At 48.4% G+C, this 20,381-nt stretch overlaps 1 protein-coding gene across 1 annotated transcript in view; it reads left to right on the top strand.

Annotated features, from left to right (window-relative positions):
- Positions 1 to 12,455: 12,455 nt before the first annotated feature.
- TMEM44 (transmembrane protein 44) overlaps positions 12,456 to 20,381 on the top strand; it is a gene marked incomplete at its 3' end in the record, with an annotated part of 23,442 nt that continues 15,516 nt past the window's right edge. Inside the window, exons 1-5 of the mRNA XM_007465883.1 lie at positions 12,456 to 12,721; positions 15,730 to 15,856; positions 17,571 to 17,664; positions 18,720 to 18,886; positions 19,091 to 19,177. Coding sequence (XP_007465945.1) covers positions 12,579 to 12,721; positions 15,730 to 15,856; positions 17,571 to 17,664; positions 18,720 to 18,886; positions 19,091 to 19,177 — 618 coding nt within the window. The remainder of the gene's footprint in view (positions 12,722 to 15,729; positions 15,857 to 17,570; positions 17,665 to 18,719; positions 18,887 to 19,090; positions 19,178 to 20,381) is intronic.

Below are 20,381 nucleotides of genomic sequence, written 5' to 3'. Positions count from 1 at the left end.
TATGCGGGCCTCTCACTGTTGTGGCCTCTCCTGTTGCGGAGCACAGGCTCCGGACGCGCAGGCTCAGCGGCCATGGCTCACGGGCCCAGCCGCTCCGCGGCATGTGGGATCCTCCCGAAACGGGGCACGAACCCGCGTCTCCTGCATCGGCAGGCGGACTCTCAAGCACTGCGCCACCAGGGAAGCCCCATTTAGATGGATTTTTGAGTACATTATGAGATTTGTGATTCTCCATCTCACATACATACCCAATACACACCCCTAATATTGCAGAAGGCATATCAGATCTTAGAATAGGGGCTAGCACAGGTGATTTTTAAAAGCCCTTGAAGAGCATAATCCTCTGTTGAAAGTCGCCGTGAGTCTCTTCCCCAGAGGAGAGCGTGGGTTTTTCTATAGCCAAACCCACAGCGAGTAAGGAAAGCGGCAGCTAGTCAGCTGGTTCTTGTTTTAGGTGTAGGGATCCTTGACGTCCTTAGCACTTAGGACCATCAGGAGTAGTTGACCAACAAGGGCAGTTGACCTTTTACAATCACCTTTGTAATACACTATGGCTGCTTCAGCCTCTCACTTCTTTACTTTTGTCTCTTTTTCTCTGAGCTTCATTATTCCCTTAATTCAGATCCTTACCTTGTTCTGTGTCATAGATATTTTTGGAAATCTTAATGGAAGTTTTAAATGCTTTCTCCAGAAAAATGCACATTCCCACCTACACAATTTTGCAAAATGTATCAGAACATTCACAGGTCCCCAAAGTTCATGAATTCACTGTTAAGAAGCCTTGCCTTGGGAATTCCCTGGTGGTCCAGTGGTTAGGACTCTGCTTTCACTGCCAAGGGCCTGGGTTCTATCCCTGGTGGGGGAACTAAAATCCCGCAAGCCATGAGGTGTGGCCAAAAAGAAAAGTGTTAAAAAAAAGTTTTTTTTTTTTGAATTTTTTAAAAAGAAACCTTGCCTTTAACTGACGATAATGTATTTGGTATATTTAAAAATTGTTATATGTGGGAAGTTAAAAATTTTTGCTCATTAATAAGTATTCATTGACCAAATTTTAATTTTGATGAAGTCCAAATTTATCTTTTTTTGCTGTGGTTGCTTGTGCTTTTGGTATTATAATTAAGAAAGTATTGGCAAATAAAAGGTTACTAAGATTTACTCCTGTGTTTTTTCCCAAGAGTTTTAGGGTTTTAGCTCTTAAATTTAGGTCTTTGGGCCAGAGTTGATTTTTGTATATGGTGTGAGGTAGGGGACAAAGCAACTTCATTCTTTTGTATGTGGATATCCAGTAGTCCCAACACCATTTGTTGAAAAGACTAGCCTTTCCCCATTGAATTATTTTGATACCCCTGTCAAAAGTCGAATGTAAATGTGAGGGCTTATTTCTTGATGTATGCCTTTGATATTTAACATTCATGGGTGTGTAACAGTTGTGAAGAGTATCTGACTCAGTTTCCTAGCATGTACTGCTGGTAAGAGATGATGTGTGTGCAGATGCCCCACCCACTCCACATCCCTTAGCCTAATTGGAGTTTGCGTGCAGCCCAATACACGGTTCCTGTGCAGGCTCACAGCTTTCCACAAGCCCTGTGTTTTCTGCTTTCCCACCTGAGGACTTTTCCTGCACCCCAGGAGCTTGCTCAGCCTGCACACAGGGCAGTCTAGAAGGGCTGGGGGCTTAACACTCCCTGGGGTAACCCCCAACCAGTAAGGAATGGGGGCCAGTTGGTAAGCACCCCAGCTTCCCTTTCACCCAGTGTGTACATTCTACGTGTTCTTCCTCAGTGGAACTGAGCCCCACTTGCCCACGGCTAAAACTGTCTCATTAACTCACCTTTCCTGTTCTCCCTTCCCAGTCTCACTTTCTCCTCTTCCTCATTTCTGCTTCACGGAAGTGCCACCCAAATAAACTAACTGAACCTAAGTCTTTGCTTACAGTCTGAGGAACCCAAACTAGGACACCACGAAAAGGGAATTTCTATTTTCACCTTTGCTTCTGCCCGGAATATGTCTTGTTAAGCATCCTCGCAATTTTTATTTTTAAGTATTCTCACCCTTGTTTTACAGGTTAGTACTTAAATTTATGAAGTGCAGTCATTATCACACTATCAAATTTTTTGTTTCGAAATTTTTTTTCCAATATTTAATTACAAGGACTATGCCACCCTTTTCGAGCAGAGCCTGCTATACATCTGTCATCTGTTTACTTTTCAGGAAATTAGTAGGAAGTGTGGTTTCTCTCAAGAAACCAATGGCAGCATATGTTTTCTTGGTGGAGAACCAGGAAAAATTTGGCAGCAAGCCAGAAATCTACTTAACTGCCACCTTGTTTTATCAGCCTTTTCCCATCTTTGGTCTTTGTGGAGAAGTGAGGAAAATCGTTTTAAATTTCCACCCTTAACAACCATTTGTTGTCTGTTGTGTTCAACGTACTGTATACCAGGTGAAGGTGAGAGGCCCTACAGAAAGGAAAAATGGTGCTTTCAAAAGTTTCCAGTATAGGGACTTCCCTGGTGGTCCAGTGGTTAAGAATCCGCCTTCCAATGCAGGGGACGCAGGTTCGATCCCTGTTCAGGGAACGAAGATCCCACATGCATGCCGCAGCTAAGCTTGCGTGCTCTAGAGCCCATGCGCTGCAACGATGCAGCCAAATATTTTCTTTTTAAGTCTCCAGTATAAAGAGGAAACAACAACCATTTTGAGCAATTTAAAAACAAAAGGCATTATGTTAGCAAAAAGTAGACCCTCAATAAAATTTTTAAATGTTTTATTGAAGTGCAATATGTATACAGGAAGTGCATAATCATAAGTATACAGATAGCTGAATTTCCACAAGCAACACATTGATGCAGCCAGCACCCTGATGCAGGCACAGAGCATGACCAGCACCCACCTAACACACCTTTTCGCCTCACTTTATATTGTATAGAAACAGAATCAACGGTGTGTACCCTTACGTATCTCACTTTTTTAATCAGCGTTTGTGAGATTCGTCCATATTCTCACGTGTAATTGTAAACCGTTCATTCTCATTGCCAAATAGTATTCTATGGTGTGAATATATCACAATTTATCTTATTATTGGTGGGCTTGTAGAGGTTTCTCAGGTTTGGGGTTTTTGTAATTTTTCAACTAATAAACTTTATTATTTAGACCAGTTTTAGGCTCACAGCAAAATTATGCAGAAAGTACAGAGAGTTCCCATTTATCCCCAGTCCCCCCACACACAGAGCCTCCCCTACTGTCAACATCCCATACCACAGTGGCTCGTTCATTACAATGGATGAAGCTACAATAGCACATCCTTATCACCCAATGGGTTTTGCTTTTTTAAAATAGTGCTGCCATGGATGTTGTAATACAGTGCTGTTCAACAGAACCTTCTGCTATAATGGAAATGTTCTATAATCGGTGCTGTCCAGTACATAACTACAGCCATATGTGACTATTAAGCACTTAAAATGTGGCTAGTGACATCTTCAGAAGTTAACTGCTAAAGGTAATGACTGTTAACTCCTGCCTGACCCAACAATCAAAGGTCAGTATGATGAGATTTTTTTAAGAGTTGGGGGAGAATAGGGGTAAATTTCACATTTTTAATTTATACCTCTTGTCTACTTCTAAAGTAGGCAACACACAGTATTAAAACACTTATAATCTTTTGGATTATAAACCATTGAGTTTTTTTAAAAAGGATTTTTGAATCCATAATAATATTCAAAAAAGGGAGAGGACGGGAAACGTTTTTACAAAAGAACCCCAGGGAGAAAACGTAGAAGGAATGATAGGATCATCATTTTGTAACCATCAACGAAATCAAGGATTCAGGCAAGATCACCAACAGATGCTGAAAGCACTGAGTGAAAGGTCGTTGTGGAACTGGATAGTCACACCCCTCCAAGTATCACCCACCCTTACTTATTAAATTCAAAGGGAAAGTGCTTTCTACAATGGAGCAACCTGGCAGCCACTACTTAAACAAGTGATCAAACTCAGCATCACCCGTGGAACGCCAGCCTGGCATTCTGCACCCCCGATGCAGTGTATTAGGGAGTACACGACATCACCTTGTACTGCTTTTGCAAAAGCATTTAACCTCAATATAATCACAAGGAAGCAACTAGATGAATCCCACGTTTGGGACAATCTATAAAACAAGGGACCTGGGCTAAAGAGGCACACAGCTAAATGAGTCAATCCTAAACTGAAAAAAAAAAAAAAAATCAACTACATTACTGGACATTATTGGAACAACTGAGCAAATTTTAATATGGGTTACATTTTTTTCTTCCAGTTTTATTGAGATATAATTGACATACAGCACTATGTAAGTTTAAGGTGTACAGCATAATGATTTGATTTACATGCATCATGAAGTGGTTCTCACAGTTTAGTGAACATCCATCACCTCATATAGGTATAAAATTAAAGAAATAGAAAAAATTGTTTTCCTTGTGATGAGAATTCTTATGATTTACTCTTAACAATTTTCATATATAACATAGAGCAGTGTTCATTATATTCATCATGTTGTACATCACACCCCTAGTACTTATGTATCTTATAACAGGAAGTTGGTACTTTTCGACCACCTTCATCCACTTCCCCTCCCCCGCCCCCATCCCAGGATTACATATTAGATAAGATTATTGTATCAGTGCAATAGAAGTGTGGTTCTGAGGAGACTATCCTTGGAGAAACATGCTGATGCATATTAAGGGTAAGATGTCATGATACCTGCAATTTCAAATGGTTCCGAGTGGAGACAGAGAGACAAAACAAATGTGGCAAAATGTTAACAGTTGGTGAATCTAGGTAGGTATTCTTTCCCCTTTCTGTAGTTTTGAAATTTTTCAAAATAAAAAATCGGGGAGTGAGGTGTTGTAAGAGTTGACAGTTAAATACCATAAGGGCTCAGGAGCCATTCAGAAGCACAGACAAAACTGTACCAGAAGACTACAGAATCAAACAGAACAGTTACCACGATTAACAGAAACATGCAGAGCTTCTGTCTTTATTCTTTGCCTTTGCTGGCTTTTAGGCAGGGTTGTTATCCAGCTCCCATACTGGCATGTAGGAACTTAGCAGGATGCTGGTTGCTTTCTGAATTGCAAACGGCAGTGAGAACTTACATTTCTTTTAAATAATTATCTCAATGCAAATATTCAAGTACTCAATTCGCTTTAAGAGGTGAGTTGCTGGACTTCCCTCATGGCGCAGTGGTTAAGAAGCCACCTGCCAGTGCAGGGGACACGGGTTCGAGCCCTGGCCCGGGAAGATCCCACATGCAGCTGAGCAGCTAAGCCTCTGTGCCACAACTACTGAGCCCGCGCCCCTAGAGCCCATATTCCGCAGAAAGAGAAGCCACTGCAGTGAGAAGCCAGCACACCGCAACAAAGTGTAGGCCCTGCTCTCTGCAACAAGAGAAAGCCCTTGCAGCAACGAAGACCCAACACAGCCAAAAATAAATACATTAATTAATTAATTTTTTTTAAAAAGGTGAGTTGCCTTGCTTTAAAGCCCCTTTAAAAAAGGACTTTCCTTGATGTAACATCTCAACATCTGTCCGTTCCATTAGCCCTTGCCTAGCTTCTGAGTGACATGCAGGAAGTGACTTTCAGCAATCAGATGTTACAAGGAACTTGAGGGGAAAAAGGTGAAGAAACCTTCACAAGATCCTACAGTGTGTTGATGACGGAGTTTTAAATAGAACCCAGGACCCCAACGGTCCTACCACCTGCTTCAGTCACAACACTCCAACTTGCCCACAACGGGACTAATTAAGATTTGGAAAGGCCAGGATAAACAACAAGGTCCTACTGTCTAGCACAGGGAACTAGAGTCAATATCCTGTGATAAACCACAATGGAAAAGAACATGAAAATGAATATATATGTATAACTGAATCACTTTGCTGTACAGCAGAAATTAACACAACCGTTGTAAATCAACTCTATTTCAGTAAATTTTTTTTAAAAGATTTGGAAGAGTCAGTATTGCATTCTCTTAGAATTAACTTCTCTGTATTTATAGCAGGTAAAACAACTGATGCAGAACATTTTTTTAAATGTTGTTTTGTGACGAAAGAAACGGAAGAACAGCTTCAGGGCTAACAGCACATTTTGGCTTCTGTAAGAGACTTGCTTGCTTGCTTGGGGCAGGAAGAACCGGGCTCCTGATTGGCTGATTCAAAATTAAACAGCTCCCTCTCGCCTCGGGAACTTCCCGTCCTGTGAAGGGTATAAAGGCCTCGCCCGACTGTTAGTCGGGGTCTCACTCACTTCTCTCCGAGTGGGACCCTGTCCGGACAGTGTGTGTAAGCTTCTATACTTGAATAAATCCTTTGCTAATCTTTCTACTTGGTGTTGGTGATTCTCGGGTGTCCTTGGTTGGGACACGGGTCGCATTTACCGGGGAACTCGACTCCAGGTGTGTAGCTCCCGGACCGCAACAGTTTGAGGAGTAGCCCCAAGCCCTTCCTCTCAATAATGCATTTTAAAGAACAGTGGCAGGAGGCAATGTGTCCTCAGAAGAGAAAAGCTGTTGAGCGGCTAGCCTGTCCCACCCACCACCACAAGCGGCTGGGATTTACGGCCTGACTGGCCGCCCATTCCTCAGAAATGCTCAGCCCACTGCAGCCCTTCCTGCGTCAGGATAATGCCGATGGGCACAGTGCCTCTACCAACAGGACAAGTTTACGAGCTGTGAGGGAGGACGTGTGTTATGGTCCTCTTGTTAGTTTTTCTTTCTGGCAAACTCTGGACCATGGCCAAAAAACATTCGCTTCTGGGCCTTGGAGGAGACTGGTAAAGGAACTGAGACACTTCCTGAGGGTGGATCAGGTGGAGAGCCCTATGGAAGGTACTGGAAGAATTTGGGAGGGGTCCTAATGGCAGGGAGGGAGTTGGTTAGAATGCATCATCCTAAGTGTTCCCCACAGGATGAAGTCCTGGCTCCTTCAGGACCGGACCATCTGCCCCTCTCGCCCATATCCCCTCGCTGCAGAACCTCTGCTGTTTCCTGTGCCCATAGGCCAGCTCTTCCCACCTCCAGGAGCACCTTTGCAGGACTGGTGCCATGGCCTTGCCACCAGAAGCAAACATTCTCCAGAGCCCAGCTCATGTGTTTCTTGAAAGCCTTCCCCAGTGTACCCACACATGCAATGTTAGGTATCACCTAAGCATTTTCTTTCTTTTTTTTTTTTTTAACATCTTTATTGGAGTATAATTGTTTTACAATGGTGTGTTAGTTTCTGCTGTATAACAAAGTAAATCAGCTATACATATACTTATATGCCCATATCCCCTCCTTCTTGAGTCTGCCTCCCACCCTCCCTATCCCACCCCTCTAGGTGGTCACAAAGCACCGAGCTGATCTGCCTGTGCTATGCGGCTGCTTCCCACTAGCTATCTGTTTTACATGTGGTAGTGTATATATGTCCATGCCACTCTCTCACTTCATCCCAGCTCACCCTTCCCTCTCCCCTTGTCCTCAAGTCCATTCTCTACATCTGCGTCTTTATTCCTGTCCTGCCCCTAGGTTCATTAGAACCATTTTGGATTGGAAGAATCAACAATGTGAAAGTGACTATACTACCCAAAGCATTTTCAATATGTTCTTTAGTACATATCACATTTCTCTGGCCTGTTTAAAAATGAATATTTTCACTCCGTAAATATTTTTCTAACTATATTCCAGGCACTGAGCTGGGGAGACAGGTAGGAACTAACCAACCCCGGCTGCAAGCTGCTCACAGCCTGGTAGAAAGACTCATCGTGCTTGAGAGGCACCCTAACAGAGGAGGAGGGCAGGCACCTACCCCCTCAGGACCGGGACGCCCAGTCACCTTTGTAGGGAAGACCACCGGTGGAGCAGCTTTGGGAAGGAAAACCACCCCGTTTGGTTTTAGACGTGCTCAATTAAGACATGCAAGACATGTCACGCGTAGGCAGTTGCAGACGTGAGTCTAAAGTCTGGGAGCTCTGAGCTGCAGATAACTCACTTGGGAGGCACAAGCACAGAAGACAGATACTCCTGGAACGTGGTGGGTGGGGAAGGGAAGAGAGCTAAGAACTGAGCTCTGTGTCTCCCTCCATTGTTGCTCTTCCTGTTCACATTTTCTTTATACCTCTCTCTTTTTTTTTTTTTTTTTTTGCGGTATGCGGGCCTCTCCCTGTTGTGGCCTCTCCCGTTGCAGAGCACAGGCTCCAGACATGCAGGCTCAGTGGCCATGGCTCACGGGCCCAGCTGCTCCGCGGCATGTGGGATCTTCCCGGACCGGGACACAAACCCGTGTCCCCTGCATCGGCAGGTGGACCCTCAACCACTGTGCCACCAGGGAAGCCCTATACCTCTTTTTTTTTAGTGGATCTGAGGTTCTTCCTAGGAAAGATAATAACAATAATAATTGCCACTGTTGACATGTGCCAGATGCTTTATCTGCAGGATGTCTAATAATCACAGTAACTCTATGATAGGTACTCCTATTCTCAGTTTACAGGTAAAAATACTCCCGTGCAGAGAGAATCAGTGCTTCACCCCAATCACACCTGCAAGGACGCAGAGTGAGAATTCCAGTCAAGATTCTCCAAAGCCCACGTCTTCCCACTGCATCATCCAATGAGCCAAGATATCCAGAGACTGGGAACAGCTCCCCGCAGCTTCTCCAGCCCCACTGAGGGCCATCTCATAACCTAGTGTGTCTCATAAGAATCTCCTAAGAAGGGACTTCCCTGGTGGCACAGTGGTTAAGAATCTGCCTGCTAATGCAGGGGACATGGGTTCGAGCCCTGGTCCAGGAAGATCCCACATGCCGTGGAGCAACTAAGCCCGTGCACCACAACTACTGAGCGTACGCCCTAGAGCCTGCGAGCCACAACTCCTGAGCCCACATGCCCCAACTACTGAAGCCCGCGCGCCTAGAGCCTGTGCTCCACAATAAGAGAAGCCACCGCAATAAGAAGCCCGCACGCTGCAATGAAGAGTAGCCCCCGCTCGCCACAACTAGAGAAAGCCCACATGCAGCAATGAAGACCCAACGCAGCCAAAAATAAATTAATTAATTAAAAAAAAATAAAGAATCTCCTAAGAAGCTTGTGCAAAGCAGTGTAGTTGACTAAATAACGGCCCCCAAAGATTTCAAGTCCTAATCCTTGGAACCTGTAAATGTTAACCTTATGTGGAAAAAGGGTCTTTGCAGACGTGATTAAGTTAAAGAACTTGAGACAAGAAGATTATCGTGGATTATCTGAGTAGGCCACAAATGCAATCACAGTGTCTTTATAAGAGAAAGGCAGAGGGAGATTTAACACACAGAACAGGAGAAGGCAATATAGCCACGGAGGCAGAAGGCAGAGACTGATCAGAGGAATGCAGCCATAAGGCAAGGAACGCTGGCAGCCACCAGAAGGTGGAAGAGGCCTGGCAAGAAACAGCTTCTCCCCCAGAGCTGCCATGGAGAGGCAGCCCAGCCAACACCTTGATTTTGGATCAGTGAAAACTGATTTCAGACTTTTGGCCTCCAGAACTGAGGGAATACATTTTTGTTTCTTTAAACCACTGCATTTGTGGTGATTTGTTTCAGCAACTCCAGGAAACTAATCCATGCAGATTCCAAGGACACATGCCCAGGGAGTTGGATTTAGTAGGTCTGCTTTTTGACAGGCAGCCAGAGTGATTCTGATACCGACAATCTGTGGGCCACACTGCCTCAACTGCTCAGGCAGGGTACCTGTAGGACTTAAACCCTTAAACTGGGGATTTTTAGTCTGGGTCTATTCTGCTATGGAATCCATAGTTGAATTTCAGGAGTTCCATAAATTCCTTAAGATTATACGAGGAACTGTGTGTGGGTGTGCACACAAGTTCTTATTTTTCAGGGATGAGGTTTTCTTCAGATTCTCAGAGGAGTCACACAAAAGGTGGAGAATTAACTACTAATTTAAGAAAAAGACGTTAATGTGTGTAAACCTGGTCCAAGGTGGGTGAGGAGGATTGGCCAAGCATGGTTCTTAGTTCCCCGACCAGGGCTCGAACCGGGGCCGTGGCAGTGAAAGCGCTGAGTTCTAACCACTGGACCATCAGGGAATTCCCTGAAGCAACTTTTATTTTTTATTTTTATTTTTTGGCCACACCATGCAGCTTGTGGGATCTCAGTTCCCCAACCAGGGATCGAACTTGTGCCCCCAGCATTGGAAACACGGGGCCTCAACCACTGGACAGCCAGGGAAGTCCCCACAACTTTTAAATTAGGCCCACCTCCCCAGGGTCTATGCTGAGCCTGAGAGAGAAGGAAACCGTAACAAAGATTGAATCAAATTAAATAGTGGTATCTTCAAGTCAAAACAAAACTGAGAGCATAAGGCAACCTTAGGGCCTGGTGAGAGAGTGACACAAGACTGTGGGCTGAGTCCTCACGTCAGTGAGATAATTAGTGGAATAGATTATCTTTGGATAGATCTGCCTTTGGGAGCAGTAAGTAGACAGCATCACTAGAGGAACCCAGGATCTAGGCAGTCACCGGTCAGCACCCACAGGAGAGCAAGGCAGAGATGACCATTTGTAAGCACAGAGAACAAACACCGGAAGAGCCCGAAAAGAACCAGAAGGCAAAAACAAAGAAGAAAAAAAAAAGATGAAGAAGAAAAAAAAAAAAAGAATCAGAAGGCAGAGGTTTCAGACTAGGAGCATTTTTTGTTTATACACTATGAGAAACTTGGGTTATATATATTTTTCCTTTTAATTTAACCCTTTAATCTTGTCTTAGTTGGCATGAATTTTATATCAATTCATCTCAATCATGTTACTATTTGAATTTTGGCCCCTTTTGTTTAATAACATATTTTAATTTTATCTTTATTTGCTCGATTGCCTGTTTAAGATCTCTCTCTTTTCTACTGGACTGTAAATTCCACTGAGGTAGAAAAACATCTGCTTTTCTCAACAACGTGTCCCCCGCTCCTAGCACAATGCCTGACAGATAGTGTTTTATTTCTCCCGTGTGTGGTCATAACTTTTTAAAATGAATGAACCAATAAAATAGTGTAGCCACTTTGGAAAACAGTCCAGTAGTTCCTCGAAACTGAAAACAGAGTTACCATGGGACCCAGCAATTCTACTCCTAGGTATGTGACCAAGAGGACTGAAAACCTATGTCCACACAAAAACCTGTAGACAAATGTTCACAGCAGCATTATTCATAACAGCCAAAAAGTGGAAACAACCCAAATGTCCATCAACTGATGAAAAGATAAATAAATGTGGTACAACCATACAATGGATTATTTTTCAGCCATAAAAAGAAATAACATACGGATACATGCTACAACATGGATGACGCTTAAAAACATTATGCTAAGTCAGTCACAAAAAGGTCACTATTGGATGATTCCATTTATAAGGAATGCCCAGCATAGGCAGCTCCATAGGGACAGAGGTAGATGTGTGGTTGCCTAGGGCTGGGAGTGCTTGAGAGGGGTGGAGAGTAACTGCTAGTAGGCACTAGGTTTTTTGGCAGGTAATGAAAACGTCCTAAAATTAGATAATGGTGGTGGTTGCACAACTCTGTGGATATATTAAAAACCACTGAATTGTACACTTTAAATGGGTGAATTTTATGATATATGAATGGGATCTCAGTAAAGCTATTTTTAAAAATAAAAAAAAAGAAACGATATAATCATGTCCTTTAAGAAAAGTTATTAAAATCAACAAGGAAAAATTTAAATCATAATAATAGTTTGTCTTCAAGAACAATAGCCCTGTGTACTTGAACTCATGGCAGTGTGGCTGGATGGGAGGGGACAGATTGCAAAAATCACGGGGCTCCCTGGCTGCGGGGGTCGCGGGGTAAGAGGACTTCGCCTCCAGAGCCCCGCTTGGGCAAAGGAGCAGGGACACAGGGTGCAGCTCCAGCCTCAGAAAAGAGTGACGGAGGATGCAGAGGGGCGCGTTTGATTCCTCCTTCTTGACCTCCCACAGCACCCTTTGTATTGTGCCATTTTAACGATCTGGACCAAGCCCCACCCATCGCGGGATCCCCAGCGCCCAAGCAAGCTCCGCAGGCGCCAAGTATGTATTGTTTGACTCAGGAAATATGGTGGGTTAATGAACGGACGAGGTGCCTCACAGTGAGCCGGCAGGTCACTGTATTCCGCTCTGGCCGCCGGGTTTGGGGGTGCGTGACAGCGAAGGGGTCCGCGGGAGCCGTGCTGCAGCTGTCTGGGGGGCGTGGGGCGCAGCCTTTGTGCAGAGGCTGCTCCCGGCTTCCGCCACTGGGGGGCGGCCTCCCGCCCGCCGACCCCCGACAATAGCGCGAGGGGTGGGGAGCCGCGCGTTCCCGGAAACTTTTCCCTCGAGTCTTGACCGCCGCCGCCGCCCGCCCCCGGGAGCGCGGAGCTGGGCGCGCCCTTCTCCGGCCTGTGGTCGGCGCGCTCGGCTGGGGCCGCCGCGAAGGAACAGAACCGGAGAAGGAAACGTGCGAGGAGGCAGCGCCCGGGGCGGCGGGCAGCGGGGGGAGGCTGCGCGCGGGGCCCCGGCCAGGCGGAGGCGCGGGCACCGGGCCAGGCGGAGCCGAGACAGCCATGGGGGAGGCGCCCAGCCCCGCGCCCGCGCTCGCGCTCTGGGACTGGGACTACCTGGACCACTGCTTCGCCCGCCACCGTGTCTGCATCTCCTTCGGCCTGTGGATCTGCGCCTTTTCCTGCTGGATCGCCGTCCACGCGCTGTAATGGGGACTGGGGCCGGGCGGCGCCAGGGCGGGGACCGGGGCGACCGCGGGGGGGAATGGGGCGCTGCCCCCTGCTAACTCGCGCTTGGAAACCTAGGGGGAAGGGGGCAGAAAGGGAGGATGCAGGAGGCAGCACAATTGCAGGATCGAGAGGAACATTTTGCTGTAGACTGAAATCAGATACTTCTTTCCGGATTCCACGCACAAGGAGGCTGGGCTGGGAGCCGGCAGGAGGAGGCTGGGTGGTGCAGTGGACGGGGCCGTGGACTGGAAGCAGCCAGTCCTGGGTTCTAGTGTCAGCCTTTCCCCGTTTACTGGCCATGTGAGCTGGGCGAGCTATAAGATCCCTGGGGCTCGTTTTACTCACTTAAATGGGGATGATAGCACATAGGACGGCTGGGAGGATCAAATAGTACTGGTAAAGCCCTTACTGAGTGCTCATTAAACAGCATTATTATTGCTCCAACACTGCCATCAACCCTTGGCGGAGGGCAAGGGCCTTGGACAAGTCTCTCAATGTTTCTGGCCTCAATTTACTGGCCTTCTTAGCTGAGAAGAGGGGAGGCTGGTATCCTACTCCGGCCACAGACTTTGCCCTGGTCTGTCCGACACCTGGAGTGTTTTGGCCAAGTGGTCCCCATAACCTGGGTTCTAAGGGCGAAGTCTGGCTAAAGGTGGTCTCCAGATCTTCTGCCACCCTGTCCCAAGCTCTGGAGGATGGTGCCACCCGCGTATTCCCTGGCAGGGGAGAAGGGCCACCCCTGAGGGAGGCTGACACCGGCTCACCTTTGACAGGCAGTCCTGTTCCCCTCAGGCATTTCACGCTGGTGGAGAGATTCTGCAGCCCCACTGCCCAGTCCCTGGAATATGAGTAAGAAGACACTTAGAACAGTTACTGAGGGTCTAGTGCTGTGTTAACTCACTGATCCCTGCCACAGCCCCATGGGGTAGGGACTGTCATTGACCCCGCTTAGATGAGAAGCCTGAGCTGCTGAGAGGTTAACTAACTTGCCTGAGTAAATGGGGAGAACCGAAATCCCAGAACCTACTAGAAAGGGGCCGGCTTGTGAGGTAAACTACCCAGATCAGAGGATGGGAACTAACAAGGCACTTTATGTGCATTATCTCACTTGTCCCTCACCGCCACCCTCTAAAGCCAGTATTATTAGACGTCTTACCCTCCAGGAACTAAGGCTTGGAGAGGTTAAGGAGCTCCCTCGAGAATGCCCAGTGGCCAGGCTGAGAGCACAGCCTCTGCCTTTTCGCCTTGCCTCAGCTGTGTGGGGACTGGGTCAGAGTCAGCCCGGGATCCCTGACCTCTAAGAGCTGGGGAAGTGGCTGAAGAGCCTCAGGGCACACGCAGAGCCGCCACACGTGAAGCAGAGGCCTGCCGTTAACTCACCTTTCACCATAGGCCTCAGTTTTCTCCTTTCTCAAATGGGAGGGTTGAAATGAATTATTTCTTTTTGAAAATCAATTTATTTATTTATTTATTTTTTTGTTTGTGTTTTTTTTGGCTGTGTTGGGTCTTGGTTGCCGCGTGCGGGCTTTCTCTGGTTGCGGTGAGCGGGGGCTACTCTTTGTTGTGGTGCGCGGGCCTCTCGTGGCCGTGGCTTCTCTTGTTGCGGAGCACGGGCTCCAGGTGCGGAGGCCTCAGCAGTTGTGGCACACGGGCTCAGTAGTTGTGGCTCGCGGGCTCTAGAGCGCAGGCTCAGTAGTTGTGGCGCACAGGCTTAGTTGCTCCGCGGCATGTGGGATCTTCCCGGACCAGGGCTCGAACCTATGTCCCCTGCATTGGCAGGAGGATTCTTAACCACTGCGCCACCAGGGTAGCCCTAAATGAATTATTTCTAATTTGGGTCCAACTCAGAGAGTCTCTAATGTAGGAGTCTTCACTCCTGGGCCTTGGACAAGTCTCTCAATGTTTCTGGCCTCAATTTACTGGCCTTCTTAGCTGAGAAGAGGGGAGGCTGGTATCCTACTCCGGCCACAGACTTTGCCCTGGTCTGTCCGACACCTGGAGTGTTTTGGCCAAGTGGTCCCCATAACCTGGGTTCAGGACCCAAATTAACAGTTGGTATTCCCACTGTGAGCTTTGGGCTTCGGCTGGCCGGTCGGGGAATGTTTGGGAGCCCAATGGCCTTCTGTCCTCATTCATTAGTCCCGAGGGCTGATGCTCAGAACCAGCCATATGGTCCTAATGATGTAGAGTGAGTACCACCCTGTGGTTAAAGGAAGTGAAACCAGAGCTGCCATCATGCCTCAGTTTCTCCATAGAAATGGAGCAGGGAAACATCTAGAATAAAGTATTTGCAAGATCCGATCAATGATGCTGACAGAGAGACATCTGGCCCCTTCCAGTCTGTCCTGCCTTCCTGCGCTTGTTCCTGGGGTTGGAAAGCGGGCAGTAAGGGAGAGAAGCCAGCAGTGGGGCCCCTAGGGGGAGGTCAGCCCAAAGTGCCATCGCAACTTAGAGGAGTCTCCCCCGGTGTGTGAAGAACATGCACCCAAAATGAAATCAGTTTGGATGCAGCTGGCAGAAGCCAGGCCATTTCACTGCACAGATGGATTAGAGGATTTCATTTTAATTTCAAAGAAGCAAGTTGCCTTTTTAATCCAGGCAATTAACTCTGCTCTGCAGTTAAACTGCAATGATTGGGTTACTTTTATAACCCTCCTGTTTCCTTTCAAAACATAAAAGCTGACAGCTCATTTGTCAGCACTGAGTGGTGGTTCATGAACTTGAGGCAGCCAGATTTGTAGGAGGAATTTCTTTCGTCCTTTCATGAGGTCTGCCTCCTGCCATGGGCTTGTTGGTCAGAGGCTCGGAGGCTTTCCATCCTTTCTTTAACCATCTGTAAACTAAGGTCAAAACCACCTGCTGAATATCGGGAAGAAAGTGATTCTGAGGGACATAAAGTCACAATTGCCCTTTTCAGACACCTGCTTTGGGAACCCAAACTCACATCTCTGTGTTCTGCCCACACGCCTGTCTGTCCCCACAGGCTTCTCTATCTGAGATGTGGGAAGAAATCCGGACGGGACCAGTCGGCGCTGTGTGCTGCCTGCTGCCTCCTGACCAGCCTGTGTGACACCATCGGGGCGATTCTGGCCAAACAGCTCACCATCCAGGTGTGTTGGGCCCACAGATGACAGTGGTTTCTGTCTCGTTCCTCCCCCATGCGAGGCAGTTTCACCTCAGGGCTTGTGCCCCTGCTGGCCTTCCTGCTCCTCCAATACCCACGTGGCTCACTGCTCACCTCCTTTAAGTCTTTGCTCAAATATCTCCTTCTCAATAAGGCCTCCCTGATCACCTTTTTAAAAGTGTGCCCTGCCTGTACCACAGGTGCTCCAGACAACCTCATCTTGCTCTATTTTTCCCTAATATACCATCGACTTTACTTATTCATTATGTTTATGGCTTATTGTATGTTAACCCCTACTAGAATGTCAGCTCCATAAGGGCAAAAATTTTTATTCGCTACCACATCCCCATCACTTAAAACACCAGCTGACGCATAGTAGATATCCAGTAAAAAGGGATTGTTGCTGTTACTGTTTTTAGAGCCCAGGGCCCAGCCGCAGCTCAGGCAGGGGTGTCTGAATCCTTTCCCAGGTGGTGATGTGGGCTTTGGAGCAAGTGAGAAGCAGTGTCAAGTTTTTCCAAAGTCTAGACCCTCAAACAAATCTGTGTAGAAGGGACTTATCCCAAAACACATATCCCAAGGAGGACCTATGGGTCCCACTTCAGGGGGCTAGTCCTGGCCTTTTGCCATCCAGGTAGATGCGAAGGAGGGGAGCCTAGTGGTTGGACACAGATTTGGAGTGTTCTAGACCCTGCTGTGAGCAGCATTCTATCAGAAACAAATCACCTTTCCTTCTGGGAGCCCATTCTCATTAGCTGATAGTCTATAATGAGGCCTAGCTCAAGTCCAATAATAATAGCTGATATTTATTAAATACTTAACTATGTACTTGACATTAAGGGCTTTTCATGTATTAACTCACTTAATCCTCAAATCGACCTATGACGTGGGTGCTCTCATTATCCCTGTTATATACATGTGGAAACTGAGGCATAGAGAGGTTAAATAACCTTGCTAAATTCACCCTCTCGCAAGTACAGAGTCAGGATTCAAACCCCAGAACGCATGCTCTTAAGCACTAAGTACAGTGGACCCTTGAACAACATGGGTTTGAACTGTGTGTGTCCACTTACACATGGATTTTTTTCAATAAATACACACTACGGCACTACAGGATCCACAGTTGGTTGAATCCATGGGTGCAGAACCTCAGATACAGAGGGCTGACTGTAAAGTTATACTTGGAATTCCCACTGCAGAGGAGTCGGTGCCCCAACCCCTGAGTTGTTCAAGTGTCAACTATACTGTCAGTAGCTAGTGCATGTATGGGTGGGTGCATTTTACTTTCGTCCAGTCGCTGGCCTAAGCAACTTCCCATGTATCGGCCCATATAATCTACTTAACTATGAGGGAGGCAGTGTTATTATCCCTGCTTTCTAGATGAGGAAACCGAGGCCCAGGGAAGTTCAGTGGCTGGGCCAAAGTTGCACAGCAGAGACCATGCTGTCCAGTGGAAAGTGGGGCGGGCTGAGTTCTTGATCCATCTCTCTGATGGGCGTCTGCATAATGGGATTGGTTACTTAAGCACCCCATGTCCTCGTTAGTCAAATGGAGGTGATAACCAACCTTTCCTGGGGTTGGAGGTGTCCCTGGAAGCCCTACATCAGTGGAACACACGCGGTAGAGGAGAGCCAGAATGAGAGGTGCTACAGTTGCTGAAAGGTGTTTGAACACCAAGACCCTTTTTCCTTTGCTCCCAGGTCTTCACTGGTGCCTACCTAGCAGCTGTTGACCTGGTGAGCTTTGTGTCCATTCTCTTCCCAGTCTGCAGCTCCAAAGTCAAGTCCAATTCAGGTAAGTGTGCTGCCATCTGTTCCTGTCTTCACCCATTCACTCATTTCATCCATCAGTGTGCTGAGTGCCTCTCTCCCTGTCACGCCCGAGCCTGGACCCTGCCAGGCACAGACGAATGGCTGAGCTCCCTGGCTTTACCCAGAGGGGGGAGTCAGGGGCCTAAAAGGTAGTTAGCGCTGTTGGTAAGGGGGTGTGGGCATACAATGGGCAACCAGAGCAGGGGAGGGGCTGCAGGTGTCAGAGAAGGATGTGACGTCGGAACTGGGACCGCAAGGGGGGAGGGGGCGGGGCTTTGGGGATGGACAGTGATACTCAGTGTGCAAGTCCAGGGGCTCCAAGTGAAGCACCTGGGCTGCCTCAGGCCAAGCGGGCGCTGGAAGTGACTGAGATGGGATGAGTAGCCTTAAGTATGTGGGACTGGGACTTTCCTGAGAAGGGGCAGCAGTGTGCTCGGACCCTTGTGCCAAAAGGAAATGCTTGCATCAGGGGTGATGTAAGACGCTCTCAGCTGCTCGAGGCTGCCCAGAGGAGGAATGTTCTTTTTGGAATTGTTCAGAGGCAGATCTGTCTTCTATTTCAAGGAGACTTTCAAAGACGATGCTTATCCTACTCACACCTTTGGTGCCTTGGCACCAGCGTGCCCACTCATAATACATTCACCCAGCTTGTGCCGGTTCCACGCTGTGCCGGGCTCCGTGCAGATTCTAGCACTGGCCGGGCACAGTGCCTGCCTTCAGTGGCCTCCAGTCTAGGGCGGGCGACTCTGTGTGCATCTGCAGATGCGCATGAAAAAGGATCACGTTGCCCTGCCTTGCAACATAAAACACTATGAGAGGCTGAGGAAGGGTCAGAGTGCCAGTCATGGGGAGGTGGGGGGATAAGGGGAAGGGGGGAAAACCCAACCACAGGCCCTTGAAGGGGGGTGAGGGGCTGGCCTGAACAGTGTGGGAGCCCATCCTGGCCTCGGGTCTGGGGTCGACACCAGTTCTTCCCATGCAGCTGTCTGTCGAGTTCCAGGTCCCGGGAGCCCTGTGGGATCTTGGTGTCTGTTGCAGGTCGGGGCTCCCGGGAGAGAAAGAGAAGGCGGCAGCTCAGGGCCAGCATATTTGCCTTGGTCCTGCCGCTGAGCCTGGGCCCAGGCTGGGCTCTGTGGGCCGCTGTCCCGAAGGCTTCAGGCCCCATCCGAGGGCCGCAGCGGAGGCTGCTGGGAAGCCTGGTACAGGTGAGGTCGAGCCTGCTCAGGGGGACCTGATGGGGGGGGGCGGGGGAATGCGGGCCCCTCCCCTTCTCCTAGTTCCAACAAATGCCCTGGGGGTGGGTGTCAGGGTTAGGCCTTGTTGGGAAGAACCTCGTAAAAGCAGAAAAGGACGGGCCTGAGGTGCATGGGCATCTCCTCAGGGTGCTGAGTGTATCGCTGTTCCCGCAGGACAATACTGAAATCCTTGGCTACCTGCTGGGCGGCATCGCAGCCTTGGGCTCCTGGGCTTCCCGGATCCCCCCACTCTCCAGAATCGTGAGTCTGGGGCCGGGACTGTGGGTCACCCTGGCAGGTCTTAGGACATCTGGGAGCATCCTCCCAGCTCCAGGTCACCGGGGTGGAGAGGTGGTGTCTCCGTTCACATGTGCGCATGTGGGTGTGTACGTGGGTGTGTGTGCGTGTATACACGTGTGTGTGGGCAGCGAACAGCCGCCCCCAGGCCGCGGAGGGTCCTGAGGCTCATAGGGAGAGGGCACTGTGTTCTCTCCATTTCTCGTAGCAAATGAAAATCAGGCTCTCTGGAAGGAGCTCCTGAGTTTGGATGGATAAGCACCCCATTAAGGAATGAGAGGATCTGAGCTTTTAGAGAACAGGGTCATGCAGCTCCTGGGGTCTGTGTATTTGAGAGTGTCTTGTTGGCAGATATTTTCCAGGCATCTGGGCTGAGGGAAGTCATGTGATGGCCAGTCCCTTGGGGGAACAGACGTGCCTTGAGATGCCCCGCTTGCCCTTGGGGAGCTCACAGTCTCCCCAAGGGAACACACAGAAATGGAAAGTAGGATGTTTGAATGCTCTAAGAAAGAATCAAATGTTTGGGGTTTTGGAAGAAAGAGAGAAGCCTCCTACATTATTCAAATGAGCGAGGGTGAAAACTGTTCACACTGCCAGGCACTGGGTGCTGGCACAGCCCCAGGTTGGCAGCGAAGGCCAGGTGGGGTCCGAGGAGGCAGAGGCGAAGGGAAGGCACTCAGGGCAGAGGACAGTGTGTGGGAAAGGCCACCGAGGCAGGAGAGCGCCTGCCGAAGAGCCACATATTATGGACGCATGAAAATGGCGGGGCCTGACACCAGAAATGTGACGGCCCATCATTTAGTCTTGCCCAAGAGCACTGTGGTTTAACAGCAATCCCAGGAGAACAGGATTTGAGGAGGCGGGTGCTTAGTTGACCGCTCATGGGAGCTGCAGCCTGAAACCTCCCGGGGCACAGGGCCTCATCAGCAAAGATGCTGTCTCCAGGGCAAGGGAGGGGAGCATGGGGAACACTGTGCTCAGTTCAGCCACCACTGGGATGGGCCCCCAGGGTGTGGTCAGGGCTGGGAAGCCGTGTCACATGAGGACCTTTGAAGGAACAGCTGCAGTGCCCTGACCACCTGTATTAGTTTCCTGCTGCTGCCATAACAAAGTATCCCAGACTCTGAACAACAGAAACGTACTGTCTTTAAGTCCTGGAGGCTAGAGG

This window comes from Lipotes vexillifer, unplaced genomic scaffold (genome assembly GCF_000442215.2).
Source record: "Lipotes vexillifer unplaced genomic scaffold, Lipotes_vexillifer_v1.1 scaffold853, whole genome shotgun sequence".
Taxonomy (NCBI): Eukaryota; Metazoa; Chordata; class Mammalia; order Artiodactyla; family Lipotidae; genus Lipotes; species Lipotes vexillifer.
The sequence above is the reverse complement of the archived record's forward strand: the minus strand, read 5'-3'. Positions and strand labels throughout refer to the sequence as shown.